This window comes from Vanellus vanellus, assembly GCF_965231255.1.
Source record: "Vanellus vanellus genome assembly, chromosome: 2".
Taxonomy (NCBI): Eukaryota; Metazoa; Chordata; class Aves; order Charadriiformes; family Charadriidae; genus Vanellus; species Vanellus vanellus.
In genome coordinates this window covers 138,064,390-138,088,944 of record NC_138906.1, presented here as the reverse complement: position 1 = coordinate 138,088,944, position 24,555 = coordinate 138,064,390, and the positions used below count along the sequence as shown (strand labels likewise).

Below are 24,555 nucleotides of genomic sequence, written 5' to 3'. Positions count from 1 at the left end.
GTAGCATTTCTGGGTGACCTGTGCTAGCCAGGAGGGTTTCCATGCGGCAGCTTTTCACCCTGGGCCAGTAGCTTCGAAAATATGAAGTGTGCATGGGTATACATTTCCAGTGAGTCAGAAGACCCACTTCACTTCTGAGACCCTGCATGGAGAGAGACCCTCTCCTTAGGGGAAGGACTACTCTTTGGCTGGAGACTGCCAAGAACAGGAGCTGGCTTGTGCAGGCCAGGAAGGCATGTTTGTACGTTGTTGTGTAGTGCTGTGGAGGATGTCTGTTAAAATAGACCGACCCTCAAGAGTTACACTGCTTAAAGTGGGAAGAAATAGAATAATTTGGGAACGTGTAGACAAGCAAACTGTACTTTTGAGGGATGACTCTGCTTTCACGCTGTTGTTTGAGTAGGGGGTGAGTGAGTAGGGTTCAGACAGTTGGGGAGCTGCTGGTCTGGAGAAACAGAAAAACATTGCCTAGGAAATTTCCCCTCTTTCCCCAAAAATTCAGTTTCTTGCCTGCCTCTCTTTTTTTTGAAAGAACTGATGATCTTCTTGAAGATCTAGCAGATAGCAGACACCACTAGCAGGTGAAATCAAACACCTCTGGGTCTCACAGTCATGGGATGTTACAGATACCAGAAGTTTGCATTGGCCTCAAAAAGTGATTAGGCGTATTGAAAAAAAGAAAATATCCATCAGGGGTGTTAACTGTGCTAAGTAACTCTTGCTCAGGCAGCTTCAGGAGTGCCTGTTGTTGGAAGCTGGAGAAGCATTGCCATGTGCCCATACTGTTCTTATATTCATCTTCGAGCATTTGTCCACCAGCAGCAGCTGAGTGCTGGGCAAAATGGGTACCTGGTCTCACGCAGTGCAGCCGCTCTTGCAAGTGAAGGTTCAAAAGATGTAATGAGGCAGACCTGAAAGACACCATTCTTGCAGTTCGGTACTTGCTTAATTCAGAAGGAAACAGCAGGAGGAGTCTGGAAAAGCTTGAAAAATTGGTCAGTGTGTTGGGGAGCCCTGCTCAGAGCTCCAGGACAAACCCACGAGTCCTGCCCACACCCTCCCCTTCCTATCCGCCTTTGGCAGAGGTCTCAGTGCAGAGGTGCAGAGAAGGGAAGGAAGTGGCTGAGTGGCTTTGGAAGTCAGCCTCAGCATCACAGTAGCCAACTGGACTTCCCAAATGCCTCCTGGAGGAGAGAGGAAATCCAATCCGCTTTCATACTCACAAAAAAACCCACCCAAACCCCAAGGGATAACTGGGCTTTAGTAGAAAAAGACAGGAACAGCCAGCTTGGCTGCAGGAAGAATGGGGAAACACGACATGGGAAGCCTCAACCAGGAGGAACCTGCTGTGCTGGGGCAAAAAGAGCCAGAGTCTGGTGGAGGACTGAGCACCAGCTTTGCCTTGACTCCAGGGTCTGCAGACACCTGCGCAGCCGTGGCGGCTCTCCCTGTCCTCCGCACCGGCTGAGCCCAGCCGGCAGCGAGCTGTAGCCCACGTAGCTGTGCTACGGCAGCCGAGCGCTTGCACTGGTGTGTCCTGGGACTCCCAGTATGGAGTTGCTGGCCCGGGAGATCCTGTTTTCAAGCTGGCTGAGCTCAGCCAGCCCTAAGCCCGGGCCAGGGAGCTCAGGGCTGTTTGGATATATGTGCTGCAAGAGCCAGCAGATGCCTTGGGTGATGCAAAGGACTTTGTATAGCCACGACCGCTTGCCACATCTATGAGCATTAAACGTGCCTCGGCATGGAGGCCAAATGGTGCAAACTGCCCGTGTCTCAGTAAACAATCATCAGTGTCCCAGCAGTGCAGCTGCGTGCAGGCTGCCTGGTAGGAGCGTGGGACTCCCCAACTCTGCCTGGGACCTGTCAGGCACAGCAGCAGCTTGCGCTGCCCAAAAAGTGTGCCTGGCAACACTGTAAACTTTGCACGTTCCAGAGCTCTGGAAAAAGATGTCTGAGTTATCAACTTCTTGGTAAAACGATTAGGTAGGGAAGATTGATATTAAGTGGCTTTTTTTTTTTTTTTTAACTGTCTCCTCCTAGTCCTCCACAACTACATAGCTTTGAAAGAAAAAAAAATCTGTCTTTGACCTTGATGTGGAGAGACTGATCACGTCAGATAACCATAAAAATAAAGGAAGAATCTCTCTAATTTCAACGTCATAAATTCCAGCTTGGTTTGCTGATGAGGTGTATCAAAGCTATGGAGGTGGCCTCCTGAGAGAACAGCGATGCCTGCCTGCCTTCAAAAGTCATCATGAATCCTTCCATAGAAAACCACTTTTTTAAAGCTGGCCCAAGCATTTTAATATTGCATAAAGCAGAAGGGTAAAAATGCACTGAAAAATAAAAAAGTAGCATAATTTCATCAGTCAGCTCTAATATGGAGCCATCAGCTGGCCAGGACACGCAGGAAACGCCCAAGGCTGATGGCCTGCTGTGAGCTGGGGAACATGGGGGCACACACCCATGTGTCAGTGTCAGTGCTGGAGAGCATCTTGGATGGCTCCAGAGTGCTGCTCCCAGCTCACCCCATGACCCCGTGCACAGCACACCTTCCCACAGGACCCCTCCTGAGATGGATGGGGGGGGGGGGGACTCAAGGCAGAAGCGGCACCCCCAGATTTGCCCTTTTCCTCCCCCAGCTCAGGTGCTGCTGCCAATTTTCTGCCCTCTCCCAGTGGCAACTTACAGCCTCATCCTTCTATTCAGTTCCCAGGGGATGTCTTCTTTCCCTCCAGCTCTTCTGCAGGCTGTGGCTGCATGGGCAGGCACCCAAGCTGACACACCAGGTTGGGTTGAGTCAAGCTCCCTCCAGCATTGGTAGGGTGTCCTAAAAGCACAGCACAAGGAAAACTGAGCTGGCCCTTCATGGGGATGTCGAAAAGTCTAACAGAAACTTAATTCAGGCGCAGGCGGTGTTTTGTGAACAAGAAGCTATGCTGCTTCCAAACCCGTCCCTGGAGATAGAAGACATGCGTTTATCTGGTGCTGCTCCCAAGCTAACACCGATGTCAGGAATAATCTTCAAGCCAGGTAACCAGTTCATGGTTCGTTGAGAGCTGTTCGTACACCACTGCGCTCCACCAGTTTTTTCATCATTTGCAAATGCGTAAGCGTAAAGCACAGTGCAGGCAGGGAAGTCCCAGCTGCTGAGCCCGGTTGCTTCAGCCGGGGGCATCACCCTTTCCTAGCCTGCTCGAAATCCAGCTGAAAAGCAATGAGTTTTCCTGCTTCCATCCTGGTTCAGACTCCCTGGGGGGTAGGAACCAGCTCCTAAAATCCAGACTAACAAAGCGGCTAATTTTAACTTGTTTATTCATGTGGCTACCTTATCCTTTAGCTTACACAATGCTTGCCCAGTGCTATATTCTTAAGGAAATCTAGGCAAAGCAATGAATCTTGCCCAAAGAAGAAGTCCTATTTTTTATGTTGCATATAAACCCACATCCAGATTTTAGGGCAAATGCAGATAGAGCACAGTTTGACAGGCTTTTCGAAGTAAAACTCAGCCCGTAGTTGCCTGTTAAATAATCAGAGCTTGCCCTCTACTGGTCACTAGCAGTTATGCATTGTTTTTTTTTTTTTTTTTTTTTTTGTGAACATCTGCAAACCTGTGGAAATTATTATCTAAAGGAGTCTTTGGCAAATTGTGTATTTTAAGAGTTAATATTTTTCAAATGTATTTTATTACAGTGCACTTGTTTTCCAAAGTTTCTTTAAAAGTGTTGCAACTATAATAGATAAAAGAAATTTAAGTTGAAGGTCAGCTGTTTACTTACATCACACTTGTCTGGGCTGTATCTTGGTTGTCCTTTCATGTCCTCCATCTTTAGGAGCTGCCCAGCAGCTTCCTTTTCTGGAACCCGTTCGACCAAAGCCAACCTGTTACAGTTGGAAGGCATTTTCCAGCAGCTATTTACTGCCACCCAAATGAAAGGGATCATGGCCTCACATTGTAAACTTGAAGAAGGTGAATGTTCCCCTAAGTAAATTATCCATTATACGCATTCCTAGGGTCTTTGTGGACATTTGAATAGAAAAAGGAACCTCTGTTAATTTCCCCAGAGGCAAAGTTAAAGCTCAGATGCTATCAGAGTCCCGGCGCAACACTGAATTGAGGAATGGTTAAAGCACAGGCATTTTATTGTACATTGGAGAACCTCCTAATCCACAGGCAGTCCATAGCACGCTCTGGTTTCTGCTGCTCACAGAGCTATGGGTTACATTTACATCTATACTGTAGGCTGGATTTTAGGCTCCTCTGTCTTGTGCCCTAGTTCCAAGTACTAAAGTGGGGGGTGGAGAAAGAGTTCAGTGTTTTTCAAGGGAGACAGCCTCAAGGGTGACCATCCACTCTCCTCTGCTGGGAGATGAAGTCTACTTTTCAAATGTGAGAGTTGTTTCATGGTTCATTTAGCCCCTGATATGCTGGTGGTTTTTGATGTTAGCTTTTCTTGCTCTTCCCTATACTTCCGACGCTGCTTTTATCATATACTTGGTCTTTCTTCTAAGCTGGCTGCCGTGTATTATCTGTTGCTTTCTAGACTTGTTTGAAGGTTCAGTAATGCAGATCTTCTCATATTCATAAGCGTTTCTGATGGTGATGTTGCAGTAGTTGTAATTACGGCTACTCCTTGTTCCACACAAAAAATATCAGCCCTTTTTGGTCTTACAGCTCTCCGTGGTCGTGACACTCATGTTACAGTGGAGTTAAAGCTGAAAATGTCTGGGCTCAGTCTTCAGGTTTCAGAGCCACCATCTGTCTTGTATAAAGACCTAGTGTATATTGTGCAGCAGACTAAACGGATATCCTTCAGAGAAAAATCCTTGCAATCCCTGGTGTGTTGAGAGTCGATTCCCCACTATTAAGACTGACCACTGCGTGGCACTATTGCACCAGCAGCACCGCGGCACCGGCCCTGGGGCATGGGAAAGATTATCTGAAATTACCTGCTTGGCAATATCCCTTCTGCTGAGCTTATGGCTGTCTCCTTCCATGGCTGAAAGATGCTCAGAATGGTTCACGTGCTGCAAGGTGGAAGTAGGGCCTGCCTCTCCCCGTGCAATGCTCTCTTCTCTCCACCAAAAACCTCATGGGAGGGTTTGATTTGACATGATGGGATCCGACAACAGCTGGATGAGAAAGAAGGTGTTCACTCTGCACTAAATGTAGGTTTTAAACCACTCCTCCTTCTGGGAGACAAGAGAGAAGTACTTTTCTTCTCTGCATGGTGCTGGGAGTCAAGCTGGTTCCTACACCAGTCACAGTCCCCATCCCTCTGACAGGGCTGCTGAAAGGCAGACAGGTAGGCAACTCCTGTGTGTGTGTGTGGCATGTTGCTGTATATCACTGCTGTGTTGGGGGATTTTGGACTGAAGGAGCAGACAGGCATTGCTATTTGGCTGTAGAAGGGTCAGGTGAAAAAAACTCTACAGGACAGGGAACATCATAACAAAGGGAAAAAAAAGACATTGCTTTCAAGTTCTGGATCAGTGATGGGTTTAAACCCTGCACCCAAACCTCCTGACTTTGAAAATGTCTGACTTGGTTTGAGCATAAATTTCCTGGTTTCAGTAGGGCCACATGAAGTGTGGCAGGTTTGAATCGTACCTGTCTGATTACTCGGGCAGTCTCCTTGTGGCAGCCTTGACATAACTGATGGGTTAGCTAACAGGAATCTGAGCCCTACCCACCTGCGGAGGTAGTCCTGGGACCTGCGGAGGTCGGAAGCACCTTTCCTGGCGTGCCGCACAGCTCAGCCCCGCTGCTGAGCTATCGTATACCTCAGCGAGAGGAGGAAGCATCTGCGTGGTGCAATGCCGGCGCTCCAGGCTCCCTCCTGACCTGCGGGAGATCTCAGGCAGCCTACGGAAAATGCTCTGCATTGCAGCATCAGCTGCTCACAGCTCACAGCATGTGAATTAATCAAAGAAGTGGCCTAATTTTTTTAATCAAAAAGTCCGGAGCACTCTGCTTGCTGCTGAATTAAAAAATAAACTGAGATATTTCAAGTAGCCAGAATGGTAATAACTTTAAAAGTGGATGTTTTGAATATTTTATTACTTTTCAAGGAGATCTTTAATCTGTAACTCCACATGAGAGACCCATGGCACCAATACGCTTTTGCTAGCACAAGCAGGGGGGAGCTAGAAAGGCAGCACGAAAGCAAAATATAAGGAAGTAATGTAAGGAGTAATATAAGGAAATGGCCATGCTGCAGCTCTCCAGATATTTCTTTTTGCTATTATAGATTAAATATGCAGTGTACTTGCAAACAGGCTTTCAAAATATAGCTATACTGCAATAACATGAACTCCAGACCCACAACTGTTAAAAGCTCCAAGTGACCAGGAGCAGAGCATGGGCTCTGACGTGGGTCTGCAGTGCTCACGCTGTCTTGTTCTTCACTCATGTCCCTGGTGCAGTCTTGGTACCTGTGGAGAAGCATTTCCCAGGCGATGCCCAGGTCTGTGCTGGGGTAAACGTGTGCCAGGGACCATCCCGACTGGCACTTTGGATGTGGACACCCTCGTTTGTGGGGGAAGAGAGTTTAGCCCCATGGAGGCAAGGCTGGCTGCCCTGCTTGGCCTCAGCATCAGAGCTTTGTCCTTGGCCTGTTCTCCGAGCAAGAGTAGCCAGCAGGACAAACAGAAAAAGGGCTTGAAGCACTACCAGAGCTTAAGTCAATAGACAGGGAAAACTGTAAGTGACTTGCCACTGGGAAATGAAACCAAAATCCAGGAGCCCTCAAACCAAGACCCTGGACCTTAAATTGAAATATAAGCTTGACCGATTGCCCTTTTTTAGTGGGGCTTAAACCAATACACAAACTTTGAAGGCCTGGCAACGTTGAAACTCATGACATCCAGATTCAAAGTTTGCTCTTTGGCTTCTCTGCCAGGTAATTTTGCCAGAAAGACAGGGAATTTAGGCAAGGAAACCCAGCTGCCATAACAAGTTGAAGTACTCTCATTCTGTGGTACAGAGCTCATTGCACACAGAGCTGAGTTTGCAGTCTTGTGTCTGGATTGCCTTCTGCTGCTTTTTGACCGTGGGCCAAGCCTTCCAGGGACACCACTTGGCTCTGAAATAAAATAGGCAGCATGGGTCAGAAACTGACTGTTGCAGATCTGGAGCTTTTGGCCCATCTCTCTGAAAGAGCAAGTAAATGATGCCACTTTCATGACTTTAAATCAGAAAACTAATCCTAGAGGTAATTTTCCATCACCTGTCCAGTTCTAAATGGGGTCTGATCTGATTTTATATCTCAGCTTTGCAGCTCAGCAGCTTCCCTAGTGATTTTGGTTTTTTCAATAAATCCTGTAAAAGAATCCCCTTTTCCCTGAAAATCAGTGTGTTAACAGCCAGAATCTTACTGCAGCTATTCATGGATGTACCCAGAGTTACATTATTCACTTTTCTTCCCCCAAGTTCCTTCTTTTTTTCCCCAATACCAAGTCAGGATTAAGGGGTACATGTGCATGTGTGTGTAGCTAGTTCTCTTTTTTAATAAACTCAGTGCTAGAGGTCACATTTACAGGCTCTGTTTATATGGTAATCTTTAAAAACAACCAGCCTCAGCACTGGAAAACACATAGCAGGGATTAGTCCTGTATTAGTGGAGAACTAGGCTTGGTTTATTAATAGGTCTTATTTAAGTCTCATTTCCATCCTTTTAGGACTACGTTAGGTTTTCACCTCACATGGGCACATGTCAGAGAAGTAATGGAGCAAGAGAAGAGACAAGCCCTTTTTCAGTTCACAGAACCCCAATTCTTTATTAATCACAGCTTGCTCACAATGACATACAGGAAAATAGCACTAATGAAGAGTAGAATATGCAGGCAGCAACCTCCAGGGGGTAGGGACAACTTCAAAACTGCAGCTATTTTGGGGACGACGTGTTAGGTTTAGTGATATTGTACTTGGCACAAGCACCCTGTCTAGTCATTCCTCCTGCTTCAGTCCTCTTAGTCCTAGATGTCTGTCACTAGGTAGGGTTGGCTAACACTGAAGAGTAAAGGTCATGATGAATGGAAGTCAGCAGTGTCAAAAAAACAGGTAACAACAGGCTCACGGGTTTCAGGTGAAATATTCTGTAGCCTCTTGTACTATTACACATGTTATGTGGTAGCATCAGATTAGTATCATAGATCATGGCATCTACAGATAAAGCCACTTGATGCTTTTAGTTGCTCCATCAATAAATTTTCAAGTGGTGAATTAAGCTCACTTTACAATTAGCGTTTGTATGGCTGTTTGGCATCATCCAGAATTTGTCATAGCTTGATGGTTACAATGTGCCTCTTAAATTTGCCTCAAACTGATCCCACTTGCTTTCATCCTGCTGCACAGCTGTATTTGTTGCCTCTCACCTCAAAAACCAGAAGCAACAAGTACTGCACGTGGCAATTTAGCCTCATTTACATAGCACACTACAGAGTCCTGTAGGGCGAGTTCCATTTGAAGAAACTACATTTTAAGAGCCTTTTTTCTTGGACAGGTGAACGTGAAGTCACGATACCTGTGATCTAGTCACTGATTCAACAAAGCTTATTGATGGCAAAGCGGTCTAGGTTATTAGGCAATGACTGGTCTCTAGCACCATAGAACTACTACTGACCTCTTGGTGGGTTGGAATGAAAGTCGCAGGGAATGGAATTAGACGTGAGGTGCTTCAAATGAACAGACCCAGCAAATTCAACCGAGTGGAAATAGACAACATCAGAAGCCTGTTACAGGACATGTAAGATTATGAAATAACTTGCATAATGCAATACTTGTATTTTTTAACAAAAATGTAAGTATTTACAAAATAAGATCCAAGTTTTTTAAACATCAAGCAAATCATTCTGCAAAGAGACCGCATTGTTTTTGTTTTTAGTTTTGTTTCTTTTTTAAAGTTTTTTATTGAGTTCTTGTTTTGTTTTTGTTTTTTTTTTTTTTAAACCATGTCATACATTTCCCATACTGATATCGCATGATCCATAATAATATAGGCAGGGGGAGTTTACTAATGGTGGGGATGGGTCACATCCACCATTGCTGTTTTCAGCCAGACAGTTCCACCTGGAGCTCCTTGTTTCTACGGACCTCTGCAGCATGCCTCTCCTGGAAAACATCAAGAAGGGAAAAATCAAACCTCTCTCATCCCACCTGCCCAGGGAGTCTCCTTATGACAACCCATTTAGGTTGTGCATTTGATGCACGTGCAAAACTTGTTTCACAGCACAACCACCTTTAAAGGATACAACTCAGGAGAGGTATCATCCACCAGACCAGCCTGAAGCATGTTCGATGGCTCCAGGGAGATCTTATGGCGGCCTTCCAGTACCTAAAGGGGGCCTACAGGATTGCTGGGGGAGGACTTTTTACTAGGGCATGTAGCGATAGGACGAGGAGGAATGGCTTTAAACTGGAAGAGGGCAGGTTCAGATTAAACATTAGGAAGAAGTTTTTAACTTTGAGGGTGGTGAGACACTGGAACAGGTTGCCCAGAGAGGTTGTTGAGGCCCTGTCCCTGGAGGTGTTGAAGGCCAGGCTGGACATGGCCTTGGGCAACCTGGTCTAGTGGGAGGTGTCCCTGCCTATGGCAGGGGGGTTGGAACTCGACGATCTTCAAGGTCCTTTCCAACCTAAACCATTCTATGAGTCTACTTATGCTCTGGAGCTCAGTCTTTTATCTGACATGGCCTTACAATCCTCAGCACCCCACGGAGCTTCAATTTCAAGGCCCACATAGAGAGGTGCTGCTTGCAGCATAAAATGTGCCGCGTGCTCATGTTTGCCCTTTAAATTCCTAGATGTTAAACTAAATATAGGGAAAGATGAGTGGGCTTGAATTCCTTGCACACTGTATTCAGAAGAAGTGTTAGTTAACGTGTTAGCTGTAGCATTTAGGAACCATAAATAAAGGTCCAAGAATTTAGTTCCACCAAGACGGGTCAATCTGAACATCTCGAACATCCCCTTAGACCGAATGATGAAGCTAGCTGTCCTCTCCATTCCTTCTCTGGGACGCAGCTACCAAAAGTCGGTGCTGGACCCTTCTGTCCACTTTCAGCCATGCTGTCTTCCCTTTTACTAAAGCACTCATAATTAATTTAGGCTTATTTGAGCCATTGTATATTCAGATACTTCTGTGGAAATGGGCCTGTGATCAGGAACAACAGCTGTCAAATGAATTTAGGAATGTTCTACTTGGGTTGTTTATAAAACTATTATTTTTGGCAGCTTCTGGGTTTTAGGGTTTTTGGTTTATGCCTCTCTCCTTTCAACTGTCAAACTACCAGACTTTTACCTTTTTTGTCTATTCACTGAAAAAGCCCTGTACAACCAAGTGACAAGCACAAGGTGACTACAGAAGCAAACATCCATTCCTAGCTGATTTCAGTTTAAGGCACTCTCTGGGTATTTCCATGCAGTAGAGGGTCTTTAATAGTCCAAAATTCACTGAAGTCAACAATTGTCTTTTTATTGTCTGAGTTGGACTGTGGATCACAGGCCAAGTCAGCTTGTTGCATCAACTGACTCTGTAAATCACAGTTTCTTATAAGATCCATAATTCTGAATGCTAGATTTTATATGGGACTTGTTCCTCGCTCCTTTTAACTGCAGTATACAGAAGTTATCTTTGATTGTAGGAACTTCTAGACACCAAAACCTCAGGGCATTCACAGTTCTGTGTAACTTTTGAAGATTTGGACTCAGATATCTCACTTTTCCTGCATATTCAGGGTTCACTTTTGTCTTGGCAAAACTGTACAGTCGCGCAATTTTTATTTACTGGTCTGTACAGATGTTCCCAAATGAGTTATTGTCATCTCTGTTCAGAAGTCTTCTTTGGAAGTGTCATCATCTTGCTGTGGAAACGGGGCTTAACAGCCTGTTAATATTAACCTAGAACAGAGAGATGCTTCAGTTGTCCTTCCTATTTCCTTGTGGACCTCAAGGATGGCTAATTGGCTTTCCCCTTTGTTTTCATAAGCTTTGGGATATGCGTCTGCAAACTAATCTAATGCACAAATGTCAAGCTATCTGGGTACAGTTCTTAAACTCAAGAATTATCCCATTTGTGTAGTCACTTGTAACATCATCCTTTGGTTTCTGTTGTTTCTTTCCTGCTCTCTGAGACTTTCGTCTCCATCAAAGAACCAGAGGTGCTTATGGTGAAGACCTCAGTGAAAACCTCTGAGAGCTATTGTCTTTCTGTTAGTCTATTTACTAACATATTAGAAAGTTCATCATTGGGAGAAACAAGTGATCACTCATGGAGAACTAATTATTTTTTTTCTTAACATTTCTAAATCTTTATTCGCATGTTTCCCTCTCTTGGTTGGAAGGGTTGTTTTGGAGAGCGGCACACTTGATCCTGCATGGCGGGGTTTGTAATTTACTCTGGCTGTACCAAAAAACTCCAAAAGAAAATTTACTCTCTTTTAACTGCAAGACTTATGCAAGAACAGGCCCCTTTTGACGTATAGGAAAGATTTTATTCCATTGCTTTTTCAACTTTCTCCTCTGAGAAACCAAGAACTACAGACACAGGACAACTGTTTGATTTGATCAATGACTTTTCTTAAAAGCCAAAATCTAAACACAAGTGACCTTTCATTTGTTCGCACCACTTCTTAAAAGCTAGAGGATCAACCTTTTTGTGCAGGCAGTCCAGCAAAGAGCCGTGCGGATTAAGGAACTAGAGCATCTCTCAGTCTCTCCGATGAGGAAAGGCTGAGAGAGCTGGGACTGTTCAGCCTGGAGAAGAGAAGGCTCAGGGGTATCTCATCAATGTGTATAAATTCCTGAATAGAGGGTACAAAAAGCCAAGCTCTTTTCAGCAGTGCTCAGTGACAGGACCAGAGGCCATAGGAACAAACTGAAACAAAGGAGGTTCCCTCTGAGCATCAGGAAACACTTTTTCACTGTGAGGGTGACCAAGCACTGATACAGGTTGCCCTGGGAGGCTGTGGAGTCTCCATCCTTGGAGATATTTAAAAGCGGCTTGGACACAGTCCTGGGCAGCTGGCTCTGGGTGACCCTGCTTGAGCAGGAGATTGGACCAGATCATCTCCAGAGGCTTCTTCCAACCTCAGCCATGCTGTGATTGTGTGATTATAGAGGTTCAGTCTTTTTCAAAAGTGAGTGGTGGTTTAAATAGGCATCGGGGGCTCTAACTTAAAAATTGCGCTAGTGTAGCACCTGAGATAAGAGCTGCCCACAACATCTCTTGAAAACATTGATTAGATTTTCCTCTCTAGTCTAAGGTGAGGAGTGATGGGTGTGGTTACCTTTTCTTGGAGACGTTCAATAAGAGCAGCTATATTAGCTTCACGGTTTTCTTTGATTTGTTCCATTTTCAGTATCAGCTTCTCCTCTGCCATTTTGCTGAAGTTATTGTTCTCCTCCAAAGCCTTTTGAAGCACTTCTCGCTCATGTTCTCTCTTCTCTGCCAGATGTTTCAGCACCTGGGCCTCCTGGGACTGGAAACAGAGAGACATGAGGCTCAAATGAAATACTCATGTGGAGCAAAAGAAAAACCCCATAGGGCAGCAGTTCACTGAGTTTGGAAACTGCATGAAGTTTGTTGCTTTGTTGTTACATGCACTCTTTGGAAAGATCACTTCTGTGTATAAACCAGATCAGCTTCAACCACGGAGGCTTAGAGACACTCGCTAAATGTGGGGTACATGCCTTAGGCAGCAGCCGAGAAGTGTCTGAAACACTTCTGTTAACAAGAAATGCTGTCATGTTACTGTCCTCGGTTGTCTGGGTTACTGCAGTGGTTGCTCAACCTCTGACAGCTGCAGCCTTTTAGCTATGAGCATTTTATTTGTAGAGATATGGGATTGGGGTCTGAAGGTATGTGCAATGATAAAAAGGAGGTTGCCAACACAGGAGAGGTGCATTTTTCACCTTGGATTGACTAACCGGTAATGTGCTTGAATAGTTAATAGCAGGCTTTGAAGCTTACTGTTGTGAAAGGCAGACAGAATCAATTCAGACAATGTTTTTCCCCCATTATACTTATGTGTGGCTTCATCTCACTGATTAGGAAGGGAAAAAAGGGGTTTATCCTATAGAAAATAACAAAAAATCTATTTAAGTTAAAAATTCAAATTTTGCAAGGAAGATGAAAACTGCAGGTAGGAATTAAGTGGATGCAGCATATGCGCAATACTGTCATTCTTCTTTGTAAACTCATTGCTCAGAAGCATAAGCTTTGTTACTTATTTTAAATCAAATTACTAACATGAAACCACTAATCCTAGGAGAGAAGCCAAAGAACTTGCAGCATTTGGCCCATCCTCCAGGCAAGTCTAGTTGAAAAGACAATATGTTTCAGAGGGGTTATTTGGAAAAGATAAACAACATTGTACGCTCTTGGATAAAATAAATTAGAGGGAGCACAAGAAGCAAACAGAAAACAGAGAATGAAATATGGCTCCGGGAAGCTAAGTGTGTATTTCATTGCACATCACAATGCACTGTTGCCATTGTTATCTGCAAAAATGAATTAGTTCAAGGCTTAAATTAAGGGCTTCAACCAATAATTACAATTAGTGGTAACGAATCCTATTAAATTCGATCATGTGGCTTTAAATGGAGTGAAAAAGGCTGCAATTCTTTCACATGAGCGAGATCCGGCTAGGAGGAGAAAACAAGTATTTTAACGAAGGTAAGATACACATAAAGCCAAATGCACTGACAAGGCAAATTAAGCAGATTCTAGAAGAGGCTGCAAAAGCCAGGCAGCAAGACACTCGACTAAAACGTATCTGTCTGAGCAAGGCTGCAATGGCTTGCTTGAGACCAGAGATAAAGGCTACTTTCAGCCTTCTGGGCCACTTCATGTACTTGCTTTCACCTCTGGCCGGGTCGCAGTTAAGGGCTCATTTCTCAAACTCTGATCCCTGGAGCACTTGCTGATGGGAAGGGTCTAATTAAGTGGTTGGTACCTTACAAAGACTCTTCCTGGCTCTTACCGCCATTATAGCATATGCTGAACAGATAGCAATAGAGCACACATTTTTCAGGTCTCTGACTCAGAGAAAATAACTGTTGCTTAGGCCAAAAGATGTTGCAAATGGGAACAAAACAGTCCCCAGACAGGTGCAGCCAAAAGCAGAAGGAGTTCCACTGGTGGAGAACGGAAGGAAAATGAGCCAAAGGAAGAGAGCTGGGCAGAAAAGGAGTTTTGTAGATGAACTGAAAAATCATAAAGGCCTCATAAGTTTAACAAAAACATCAATAATTTTAATAATTATATAATAAAAATAGGTTATTTTGAAGCAAAATATTTGATTTCAGATATTTAGCATTTAACATTTCTTTAACTGTAGGCTATTTAAAATGTAAAAATGTTATTTTGAAAGATTTGGTACAATGTAAAACTGAAATCATTGAACTTCTTCATCTTGCTTTACCATTTTTGCACCAACTTGAGTGGCTTACTTTGACCTCTGCTTGTGAAGTTATTCTGCATGTTCTGTTTAATTTAGTATTCAATGGCAACCTTTCACGGACTTTTGGAAAAGTTATCGTCATTAAATTTTGATTGCTGATATTAATTTTGTGGACCCTTTGCTTAAGTGATCTGAAAGTCACTTTGGTAATCTAAGAATCTATTTCCATTCCTGTTGGGAGTTTGAATAGAAATGATACTATGATAGTAATTGTAATGTCCTTTCCCATGAAACCTTTAAGAATTGACTTGTTAATTTGGTAGGCTAACATTTCGTGGTGTTTAAATACGTATATATAATGTTTTATAAAATCAAGCACTTTCAGATTTGGAAAACGGACATTTCCAAGGACAAACGCAGGGCCCATGGAGATGCTATAATAAAAAGTAAGATTTGGACTGTGCTTATAAGCAGTATTTTTAAAAAGAACATTAGCTTTCAATGGGAGGTAGCATTTGAGAGTTTGGGGTCATTTTGGCTCATTTTTCAGCACTTTCAAACACTTTGTTTCCTGAAATTACTTCTTATCATAAATCCAGGAGAGCAGTGAAAAATTAGAGTTCCATATCAAAGTACACACAGTTCTGGAGGCTATGTTGGCAGACAACACATTTGAAAGTAATTTGTCCACTAATGCATGATAATGAAGAAGATGCTTATACTCTAATTCAGTATTTACCAGATGCAAATTGAGTTGGCACCAGTAAGAGTCTGAATGAAAGCTAAACCAGGACTCAGGAACTGACTGCACACCCCTAATGCAATTTTCCTTTACGATATGCGTTAAAAGGCATTTATTTTCCTCCCTCAAAATGTTCAAGGTACCCGGGATTGACTCAAAATAAAGGGAGCCCCCTCACCGCCACAAAACATCCATGGGGTAGATATTTGGGTAATGTTATTGTATCCCAGCTGGGAGTCCGCCTGTTTCCCTGGTGTTCGACCATTTTTGAAATCCCCTTACGACAATTTTGGAAGGCAGTCGGTATGTTTTTGTACTGGACTGTCAAACGATTTTCTGTTTCCAACACATTTGGCAAAAGAACTTGGCCACCCTCTCTGTTCAAAGCCTACTACACATCCAGAAATGACTAAATGAATGACCCACAGATACCTAGTGGGGTTGGGATTAATAGACTCCCTTTGTTGTTTGTGTTGGCTTTTAACTGCTGCGTTTGGACTCCCGCGGTCTTGATACAACATACGTAGGAAGTTTTTATTCCAAGTTTATTTTCAACATTGTATTGTTTGAAGTGCTGGAAAGGATATTCTCAAATCCAGTGCTTCTTGTACAGCTATTGTGAGAAAATGAGCAAAAGAGGCTGGAAATGGGATGAAAGATAAAGAAGATTAATAAGGAGAGAAAAGTATGGAATGGCAGAGCAAGGAAAAAACACTACTCAAGGGGGAATATCCAGAAGACTTCTTAAATATAACAAGGCATAATCAGTGCAGCTACAGCTGCACCCTCTAATGCTAGGTGTGGAGGAATAAAAATGTTGCAAAACATTCCTGGTACAGATACTTTTGCTCCTAGAAATGTACTATGGTGCCAAAAAGATGGGTAAACCAGGCAAACTCCTATGGTATTCATGTCATATTTCTAAAGGATCATTCGCAGCCCCAGTTTTCAGAGATGAGTGCTTCGAAAGGAAATGCACGTCTCATAGTTAGCTGGCCAGAGATAGATGCAGGCAACTAAACACTCGCTTTATGAGCAAAATTATTTATGGAAACTGGCTTTGGAGATACATATATTTTTAATTATTACTCACTGGAAGAAAATTCTGCTTATCTGAGCAACAGGTGCTTTATTTTCTCACATTTATCTATTTTTCTTTGACACATACATCCAAATATTGAAGTCATTTATGCAGAGATAAAATAAAAGGATTACTTTTAAGCAAGAAATTGCCTCAGACAACTACTTTTAAACTGGGAATTTCAGCTTGAATGCATTCACCCAATGATCTTAGTTACTAGGATGTATGAGGCACACTACCAATCATGAGAGCTCCACTTTCATAATACATTCATTCACTGTCTGGATTTTTTAAAATTAAATTGTTCAGCAGAAGCTGCATAAACCTCAGTATTCTTCAGTGTATTGTGTATTTAAGAGATACTATTAACAGAGCAGAACACAAAGACAGGATTAAAGGCTCCTACTGCAGTGTAAATGCTAAGGTGAAGCCCAGGTATTAATCAGAAAGAAATGGCGAGCTGAAGTAGCGATGTTTTCAGGGGAAGGACTTGATGTTGGGATTTTTCCACGTGAAAGCAAAGGAATGGACTCAAGTTAGACCTCACTCATGGCACTGGCTTCCTCAAACCTCTGCATGGTTACATCCTATTCCTCTCTGGGAATACTATTATTTGTATTACATTAGTACCTGTTCTGGCTGTTGTGAGGACTCAGTGTCCAAGGCAGCGTGCAAATACAGAGAGTGGCAGTTCCTCTCCCAAAGCAATGACAGTCTAAAGAGACATGAAGAAGAGGGGGATGGTCCTACTCCATGGGGTCACAGAGCAGAAGGGTGAAATAGCCATATGGCAGGAGAGCCAGAGACATCTGAGTTGTAACTGTAGGTGAAGTCCTGCTTCTACTGAAGCAAGATGGTGCAAAATTTTGCTTGAAATTAGATAAGAGACCTTTTTTTTTGTCCAGTCTGCCAAGGGACCTTTGGGTCAGGTCTACTAAGAACGTGGAGTAAAAAAATAAAGAGCCCATCCATGATGTGATTCAGGAAAACTCACTGTCTTGTCCTCAACTGGCACAAAATTGCTGCTGTCAGGATTGTGACCCACAGGGGTGAACGAGGCATGTTGGAGGGATGCAAGAGGCACCACCTGAGCCCTCTGTCTGATGTTCCCCTTCCCGCTCATGAGGCATTTCTTGATCTGCTAGAGTTTAAGCCCTGGCATTTCAAAGTTATTGAAGATAATGGCAGTTTGTCTTCTGATTGTTCGTTAGGAGCAAAGCCCACGGGAAACTGCAGAGATTTGCCAGCATTGGGATGGATGCTGTCTCTGCTCATGACTCCACATGCTCTAAGACGGACCCTGGTGCCTAACACCAAACCCTCTCCTAGCTGGTAGCAAACATCTTCCTCCTGTGGGCACATATCCCATAGGCTTATGCTTTTTGGATGAGGAACTGCGAAGTGGCTTGCAGTTTTGGCTATCTCTCTCTTGTAAACATTAGGGGTGAAGCACAATGTATAGAAAGGCTATGGTGTAAATCAAAATGGGGCAGAAACACCTGATTCCAGTGCTGCACCACATGTATTGCTGGGACCTTTACATGGAAAAGCACTTCATGCTGTATTACCTCTCTGCACAAGCACAGACGAGGGCCAACAGTAACAGAAAAGGAGATGAGTAGATGGGCAAGACAAATAGGAGTAGGTGGGAGACAAGCATCTCAGCGGTGCCTGACCTCCCTCTCATTCTGCTCGCTTACAAATTACAGGAAACCAAGGAGGGGAACGGGAACATGTTGGAAGAACGAAGAAAGCTCCACTTTTGCCAGGGAAGGTGCCATTACCTTCTCAGCCTCTCCTTGGTCTCAGTGAAGAATGGATTGAAAGCAGCCCTGAGGAGAAGGACCTGGGGTGCTGATTGACGAGAAGGTCAACATGAGCAGGAAATGTGTGACTGCAGCCCAGAAGGCCAACTGTATCCTGGGCTGCATCGGAAGTGTGACCAGCAGGTCAAGGGAGGTGATTCTGCCCCTCTGCTCTGCTCTTGTGAGACCCCACCTGGAGTACTGTGTCCAGCTCTGGAGCCCCCAACACAGGAAAGACATGGACCTGTTGGAGTGGTTCCAGAGGAGGGCCACAAAGATGATCAGAGGGCTGGAGCACCTCTCCTATGAAGACAGGCTGAGACAGTTGGGGTTGTTCAGTGTGGAGAAGAGAAGGCTCTAGGGAGACCTTATTTATTATCAAACTGGAAGAAAGTAGATTTAGATTAGATATTAGGAAGACATTTTTCACTCAGAGGGTGGTAAGGCACTGGAACAGGTTGCCCAGGGAAGTTGTGGAAGCTCCATCCCTGGAGGTGTTCAAGGCCAGGCTGGATGGAGCTTTGAGCAACCAGGTCTAGTGGGAGGTGTCCCTGCCCATGGCAAGGAGGTTGGAACTAGATGATCTTTAAGGTCCCTTCCAACCTAAACCGTTCTATGATTCTATGATTCTACCATTCCTCTCACCTGGAGTGGCAGTTTTGTAGGTCCCGTGCAATATCTAGGAGGGAACATTTGTACCCCAACTCTGCCATTTTCCCCATTTTGGCTAAGCCTTTCCCCCCAACCACCTGCCTGCGAGCCGTGGTAAAGCACGGGTGGCTTTTTCAGTGGCAAAGGAGAGATGAATCAAGAGTATTAAGAAGTGCCTCTCTGCAGGCTGTCGGGCTGGCTCAAAGGGGCAGTGAGTTGGATGCTGAAGCCCAAGACGGAGTTCAACCACGATGCTGGCAGAGATGCCTGGGGCTGCCTGCCTACTGCAGGGAGCGCGGCGAGCCTTGCCCAGGCTAGGCTGCACGGGGGGCTTATCTTGTGGCATCTCATAGTAATGATATTAAAAACTCATGTAGCTATAAGTCTATATCCAACAGCATGAAAGTTAAAAAATACAGCTGTTCTCCTGCATCCTTTGTGGCACTGAGCACTAGGGTCGAGCCTGATTCAATTTCATCCCAACACAAAGCCATTAAGAGGATTTAATTACATACAATTTCTCTCCCATAATCCAAAGCCTAGTATAAAGGTGTGTCCTTTAGTGTTTCATTTTTATGCTAGTAAGTTGAACATGGGCAATAAAGATATATAATTTGACATACGGCTCTTGAGTTCTGTACGTCATGTGTAATAATGGCTGAACATTCAAGGCCAATGGGTAAAAACTGAAAAATGTTAAAGATTCTGTAAGAAATAAACTTCTGCTCCATACAGTGTCACTGTGCTCTAATTTCTTAAGTGGGAAGGATGAAAAGATCTTTCTGATCATCCACCAAAGTGGGAAAATCTAGCGCGCAAATGCCAAGAAAATAATGGGATAATAATGATATGCTGTAAAGAGGATTCTATAAAAGGAAAGGACAAATCTGTAACTAGCCCAAATGGATCACGCTGTGGGGTCCAAAAGCCAAAAATGCCTCGGGTGAAATTCTCGGTTTGGTCTGAGGTCACGGTGACTGTCAAGCAAATAGAGAAAAAGGGGGAGAATATGAGAGGGTCCTGTAAAAGCTTATAAGGGAATAAACAAGAATGCTAAACAGGAAACAGTGTAAGCAGGAGCCTGCTGAAATGCATGTATTGCTGTAGATGTTCTCATGAGTTTGAAAATCTATTAATCAACACTGCCTAATTAACAGAGCAGAACCTAATTCCTAAACAGTGTGAAATCAATTAGTATTTTTTCTGAAAAGGCAATTCTCATCCATTAGCTATACTTGATTTTAATTAGAACTGTGCTGGAAGGACATGATCTAGAATGGTCATGCCTGATAGCTGGTGTACATAGATTGAAAAGTATGATAACAACTGCCACGCTGGATGTCAGAAAAAGTCTGCCTGGTTTGTCTAGCAACAGAAAGTGGAAGATGCTTAGGAAAAGGATACATGACTATATATATATATATATATACACCTTCCTAGCTTTCAGCAGTCACCAGGTTACATATTTCCTGAGCCAGAGGTTGCATCCATATAATCATTTGCTACAAGACAGGGCCCTATCCATTTTTCCATTGTCTTTTTGAAATAAATAATATTTTAATAATCTCTAAATAGTCTGTGATAACAAATACAGCTTGATTAAGCAATGCATGAAAAGGTGATTCCCTCTCTCTGTTTTGAAATTGCTGTCTGATTATTTCATTGAGTGTTTCTTCCCCTTTGGATTGCGTGAAACAGAATATAATTGCTCCTATTAATCTTTTTGTTACCATTCATGACTTTGTAGACTTCTATTTTATCTTCCCATCTGTTGCCTCTATCCAAGCTTAAACGTGGACTATTTAATTTGTCTTCTTATGGAAGATATTCTGTTCCTCTGATTACTTTTTTATCCTTCTCTGCAATATACTCTTTTTCGGGCCAAAAATGAAGGCAGTAGTTGAGATGTGGGAGCACCAGGGATTTTAACAGTGAGGTAATGAAGTTTTCCGCTCTGTTCTTTGTTCCTCTCCTAGCAATTTCTGCTGCAATGCTAATGTGGAGGATCTTGTCTACTAAAATAACTCAGTTATACGTTCATTCAAAATGAATATAGTACCAAGGGGAAGAAATGGCAGGTGTCTGTATTGTTATCGCTGATTACCAGTTTATTGAGTAATGACTTTTTCTTTAGGAAGAAATGAACAGTAATGAAATCAATGAAATGAAATCTCTGGGACATTCAATTTCTATTTCCCACTAAGTGCATGCATAATATCAGGCTTCTTAATTGCTGCGATTGCATCCTGTGTCCATATCTGTACTTGAGTACTTGTACTCAGTACAGAGGCACTTCAAAGACTGAGTCTCTGGGGCATATCGTCATTTGGGTGTATAAAAGCTCATACTTCTGGGCAGGTGCTGGTGCAAATGCATATTCCTTTCACGTACAGTCATGTCCTTTTACTGAAACGAATACTCTGGCAGAAGTATTTCTTTGAAAGAAGTGATAGTGCTAATGTGTGTGTATTAGAAGTACAGTCTTGCGTTAGTGAGACAGCAGAAATGGCAAATGTGGCAACACTTTCACCTGAAATAATCGTTCAATTTAGTGAGGTACAGAATAGTCGTGTTTCACCGCAAATCAAACCCAAGGGCCAGGTTTAAAGCACCTGTCAGCAATCCAGATCTACTGACTTCAACGGACTTCTCACCATACACCAGTGTAACCACTCCATTGGTTTTCTTGGAAGCGAGCCTGATCTGGTCTGAGAGAAGTGAAAGGAGAATGGAGCTGCTTTTGTTGGAGCTGCTCCATGTGCTATCTCTGGTATATTTGCTGTCCTTTCTGTACTTCTGTATACATTTTTGTCCATATCTGGAAACGATCCTGTAAACATCAGTTTTAGTAACAAATCACATTGCTTAAGAGATAAATGAAAGGCTTAGAGACATCTGAGCTTGTTTCATTTTCAGATACACTCTACCAGGGACTCCATGAGCAGGTGAAAGGGGTTTCTAACTACAGTTTAACTGGTGCATGCAGATTTGGCACAAAATAACATTGATTGCCTGACTGAAGGACACAGAAAGTTCTTCTATGGCTCCTGAGGCTTCTCTGGCTTCTGTGGCTCTCCTTCTGTGCCATAGCAAAAGGAAACATGGATTAACCAGGACACTATATTACCACATCTTGTGTTTTCTGTGGCCATTGCAGTCAGCCACGACCTTCCTGAAATAGTGCAACACAGCATTGACACTGGGCCCATACAGAACACTGCTAATTTTCAGATGGGTAATTCAGGCTGGCAATGGTGAGTGGGTCATTGGCTTTGCCTCTCATCCTCCAACTTACCTGATCTGGAATTTGGCCTTTTATCTTCTCTGAGCTAGCTCAGATGATAACCCTACAAGGCCAACTTCCAGCCCTATTGAGACTGACTGCTAGAAATGCCTCTCCTTAGTAGCTGTGCTATGCTAGTGTCTTCATCCAAGCGTGGGGTGAATGATCCAGAACACTCTTTATTCAGGGCTGACATGCCTCCATCCTGCATAAATAAGACATTTTAGCTGCCTGAGGCAGGCCTTGTGGGTAATTTCCATGGGCACTGCAAGGAGTCAAGATCTGGTAACCCAGACAGTAGGTGTTTGAATTGCACATCCATCTCTTAAACTTAGAGACCAGAAGAATTGCACTGGTTTTCAACAACTATTATAGATGCTCTGAATGAACCGCTTACGCTCACACAGTAAGCATGAGGATTTGAACCCGCTTGGGCCTCCTGTCCAAAGCTATCTGTATTTTGCGACACGTACTTCCCAAGCATGGAAACCAGTGAGGTTTGATTGCAAGCTGCTGAAAGAAAATAAACTCATTTGTTTCTTTAAACATGTTAATAATTTTTGTCCATGCAGGCCACTGTGAGTCACTGATGGCAATGGAAAACATACCAATAGACAGGAAATTCGGCTAAGTCAGGTCTAATTACTAGCATATTTTTAAGGAAAGGTACCTTTCTCCTCTCCTCTGCAGCCTCCAGCTTTTTCTGGATCTCCTCAAGAGAGAGTTCTTTCTTCTTTGGAGAAGCTAAAGTTCGTGGCGCTTCCGAGACAGGAGATGGCGGCTTTAGGATCAGTTCAAAGGCCTGGCCTGAGGCACGTTTGTTGATTTGTTTCACTTCCATGTCTGCACAATAAAGTGAGAAATGGTAAGGCCTTCAATACCTCGCTGGTATCGAGGAGAGAAGCAGTGCTAGACATTAGTGTAGGATCAGAAGTACAGACAAAAGATTAAGCATCTTTGCCTTGGGCATTTTAAAAGCAATGGCGGATTATGGGCTGAAAACTGTTCTCAGAAGTACATTCCATTTTATCTGTAATAGCTTAATTATACCTTAATCTCATAAAGATAAAAACGTACAGCAGTTTTGGAAGCTTATTGGGGTTCTGTGTCATTTCACACCCCCTGCGAGCAGTGCCCAAGCTGATTAATTTTTTAAGCATGCTTTCATCTTTTCTTGGTTTCCTTGGGAATTATGTCTGCTGTGAAGAGCTGTAATTTTCGAATGGGTAATAGGAAAAGTATGGCTCAGTATGAGAGGGCTAGCTTTAAGAGTTCAGTTAGCTGCTATTAGGAGCAATATCCAGCATCATGGGTAATACATAATCAATAGAATGTAATAGCCAAAACCAGCAAATGAATTGTTAAATCAGCAAAGCATCCACTGACTAACATTATGGACTGGGACGGTGAACTGAGTCATTTCCCAGCAGTAGGGCATTATCTGGCCTGCAGGATGATTTCCAGTGAAAGTCACTCACCATCATATTTGTAGATGTTCATGTTGCGAGGTTCGGGGTAAAAACAGGAGCAGATCAGAGAGAGCATGGACAGCTCCTTCATCTTTTCCTTGTAAGCTGAAACGAGAGACCTTGTTAGCATGCTTCACTTCCCCAGCTCCTCCATAGTGAATCTCTGACTGAGGTGACTGGCTGAGGACCAGCAAATCTGCTCTGTCACCCACCTGGCAGATTTCTCCAGAATATTTACTTTCAACTATTTCTTCTGAACAATGAGCCTTTATCAAATCACGCACGAGATGCTCAGCACTGCAGGGACTGCTTCTGATGTCCTACATGACCTCAGCCTTGGGTGTAATGCAGACAGTCCTTTCTGGTTTATGGAAAGTTAATCTAGCTACCAGGAAATGTATTTAGCATTGGAAGAGCGCCATGACTCCACTCTCTCCTGGCAGGTGGAGAGAAATGAAGCTCTTTCAAATTCTCTGACGTATCCAAATGCAATTGAGAACAGCTCTGAAATGCTGCCCATGTGTCGCCATAGGCAGATGCTAAAGACATTATCTGTTACAAATGAAAATGTCAACCAGATAATTAAAAATAAAACCAGAAATGGGGATAGATTTATCAAATCCTTTGCATAATGTCCTCAATATGCGTAACTACTTGAAACAAAGCTTTTCCTTCCTCATTTACTGGCCAAAATATGTTGCTTCCATACTCAGGTCTACTGTATATCAGCTGATGCAATAAATACCCTTGTAATTTACCTTTACGGTGTTACCTTTACTGACTTTGCAATGCCTAGAGGCCTGAGCAGGAGTTGGTCTAGAAATGGTGATAGCAATACCTAAACATTATACAATGTTCTGCACTCATCCTTTCTAATTGTTATAATCTGTAAGTCAGAAAGTAGTCTTGTATCTTGTCGCTTGGCAGGTCAATGACAGAGCTGAGACTAAAGCCAGTTCCTGAGTCCCCGCGCAATACCCTAGCCACTGCCCACACTGCATAAAGTATGTATGTTGAGGGGGGAGTTGCTTCAAAATTCATCTTGGTACACAAAAATCCCTGCTACTGTCAAAATCATACCTAGAGGCAGACACACATTTGCTGCCAGCATGTGAAAACAT

General features: G+C 43.4%; 1 protein-coding gene across 1 annotated transcript in view; it reads right to left on the bottom strand.

The window, feature by feature from the left end:
• Window positions 1-9,052: 9,052 nt before the first annotated feature.
• Window positions 9,053-24,555, bottom strand: part of STMN2 (stathmin 2) — a gene marked incomplete at its 3' end in the record, with an annotated part of 41,547 nt that continues 26,044 nt past the window's right edge. The window contains exons 2-5 of the mRNA XM_082479300.1: window positions 23,444-23,539; window positions 22,636-22,808; window positions 12,289-12,480; window positions 9,053-9,112 (exon numbers count right to left, since the gene is read on the bottom strand). Of these exons, the coding sequence (XP_082335426.1) occupies window positions 9,053-9,112; window positions 12,289-12,480; window positions 22,636-22,808; window positions 23,444-23,539 (521 nt within the window). The remainder of the gene's footprint in view (window positions 9,113-12,288; window positions 12,481-22,635; window positions 22,809-23,443; window positions 23,540-24,555) is intronic.